This window comes from Capsicum annuum, chromosome 8, assembly GCF_002878395.1.
Source record: "Capsicum annuum cultivar UCD-10X-F1 chromosome 8, UCD10Xv1.1, whole genome shotgun sequence".
In the NCBI taxonomy this organism is placed as follows: Eukaryota; Viridiplantae; Streptophyta; class Magnoliopsida; order Solanales; family Solanaceae; genus Capsicum; species Capsicum annuum.
Genome location: NC_061118.1, coordinates 168,644,676 through 168,647,125, shown reverse-complemented (window position 1 = coordinate 168,647,125; position 2,450 = coordinate 168,644,676). Strand labels below are relative to the sequence as shown.

General features: G+C 32.9%; 1 protein-coding gene across 1 annotated transcript; it reads right to left on the bottom strand.

The window, feature by feature from the left end:
- Positions 1-1,280: 1,280 nt before the first annotated feature.
- On the bottom strand, positions 1,281-2,059 carry LOC124886714 (LOB domain-containing protein 24-like). Its single transcript, XM_047395653.1, has 2 exons — positions 1,907-2,059; positions 1,281-1,484 (listed from the first exon to the last, which is right to left on the bottom strand). Exons 1-2 carry the CDS (start codon positions 2,057-2,059, stop codon positions 1,281-1,283), a joined length of 357 nt encoding a protein of 118 aa, XP_047251609.1.
- Between the last annotated feature and the right edge of the window lie 391 nt (positions 2,060-2,450).

The following is a 2,450-nucleotide window of genomic DNA, read 5'->3' as shown; positions in this document are numbered from 1 at the left end:
GAGGCAATAGAAGAAATAAGCAAAGAGTTGGAACAGTTTGAAGACAAACCGAATCCTAATTTGAATGAAACTGAGCCAATCAATCTAGGGAATCAAGAAGATGTTAGGGAAACTAAAATCAGTGTACATGCTTTGCCACGGTTAAAAGATGAAATAATTCAAGCATTAACTAATTATAAGGATGTTTTTGCATGGTCTTATGATAATATGCCTGGTTTAAGCATTGAATTAGTGGCCCATAAATTGCCAACTGATCCCGCATTCCCTCTTGTTAAATAGAAGTTGAGGAAGTTTAAAACTGATGCAAGCATTAAAATCAAAGAGAAAATCATGAAACAACTTAAAGCCAAAGTAATTCGAGTGGCTCGTTATCCCACATGGTTATCCAATTTTGTTCCTGTCCCAAAGAAAGATGAAAAAATTCGAGTATGTGTTGATTACCGTGATTTGAACAGAGCAAGTCCGAAAGATAATTTTCCGTTGCCCAACATCCATATTTTGCTGGACAATTGCGCTAAACATGAGGTTTCCTCTTTTGTGGATTGCTATGTCGGATACCACCAGATCATCATGGATGATGAAGATGCGGAGAAGACGTCTTTTATCATACCATGGGGGACCTATTGTTATCGAGTGATGCCATTTGGCTTAAAGAATGCTGGAGCAACATACATGAGAGTCATGACCACTATGTTTCATGATATGATGCATAAGGAGATCGAGGCCTACGTAGATGATGTGATTATTAAGTCAAAAAGTCAGGCTGACCATGTTAAAGATTTAAGAAAGTTCGTTGATAGGCTTCGCAGGTATAATCTCAAGCTCAACCCGGCAAAATATGTATTTGGAGTTCCGTCTGGAAAGCTGTTGGGGTTTATAGTCAGCCGTCGGGGAATTGAATTAGATCCTTCAAAAATCAAAGTCATTCAGGATTTTCCCCTGCCCAAGAATAGGACAAAGGTGATGAGTTTGCTTGGTAGAATGAACTACATCAGCAGGTTTATTGCTCAACTCACAACCACTTGTGAGCCCATATTCAAGTTGCTGAAAAGGAGTGCTTCAGTAGAATGGATTAAAGAATGTCATGGGATTATTTTCAAAATACAGTCATTCAAATTAGATGTTTGTACGCAGAGAGAATACAGATTAGTCAGGATTCAAAGTGAATTTCAAATACAAGATGAGAAAGAATTCATTAAATGCCCGAAAATGTTTCCATAAACACAATGCTACAAGAAAGAACTTCTACATAACAAGTTCTAGCTAGTAAAACCAATTAATTAAGGGTCAAAAGTATAAACTCCATTTTGATAGAGTAAGTCAATTTGAGCTTGTACTTTAGCCAATTGGCATTGTACATGGTAAATTTCTTCATGTAAAGCGGTAATGATTCCAACACAGCCATAAACTGGATCCTTTATCCTCCAATATGCCTCATAATACAATGAGTCTGCTACATCTCCTCGTTGATGCTCTCCTACTTGCTACAATTTTATACACACATAAAAACAAAAAACTAAATTAATCAAGGAACTTAGTAATTTTTATGACATCTTTGACATATGGGGTCATTTATATATTCGAAAATTATATAAATGAATAAATCATTGGTTATAAGTCAAACTAGTAAGTAGGACAAATAGGATAAATAAGTTAAATATTACTTCTTTCTATGGTTCTTGTTTCTTTGTTACTTGTCATTGAAGCGGATAAAAAATTAAAATAACCTACATAAGATGATTGTTGTAATATATAGTTTACTCAGAGAGATCATGAAGATTGATTTTGATACAAATATACGAAATAATGCTTTCGTTTTTGTGTGCCAATTTAGTTAAAATATTTGGAGCAAGACATAAGTTAGATTCTTGAAGAAGTAATAGGATATAGTACTTAATATATGTACCTGGAGCATCTTTCCAACATTGCTAGCACCATAGATTCTATGAACATAAGAAAATCTTTGAGGATTATTTGGAGGAAAATATGGTAAAAATATGCAATTTGAAGGACATTTTCTTCTTAATTGTTTGCAAGCTGCACAACGTTTGGAAGTCATTCTCTTACAAAGATATAATAATTTTTTATATTGAATAGACAGAAAAATCTACAAATATTTTGTGAATCTTTTGCTTGTGAAAAGAAAATCTAAGAAAAGATTATAGTTGTAATATACTTAAAATTAAGATCAAGAGAATGTATTTAAATATAAAGAGATAAAAACTATTAACGGCTATTATTTTTGAAAATTTGATTTTGTAAGGAAAGTTACCAGTACTACAAATCAGTCATTCAATGATTGAGCTAAACTTGGTAAGAATGAAATTTATAATTTTTCTAATTATGTATCTATTTTTTTCTTTTTCCTCTCCTTGTAAATAGTTAGTTCAAAGGAATAAAACAACTCCATTCAATAAATCTAATACATGAATCTGAGCCGTGCTTCCTAA

What these genes read in the sequence shown, in the direction of transcription:
- LOC124886714 (XM_047395653.1), bottom strand. Translation starts at nt 2,059, where the DNA reads ATGACTTCCAAACGTTGTGCAGCTTGCAAACAATTAAGAAGAAAATGT. An exon ending in ATGTTGGAAAGATGCTCCAG is followed by an intron (nt 1,485 to 1,906) that starts GTACATATATTA and finishes ATAAAATTGTAG; the next exon opens with CAAGTAGGAGAGCATCAACG.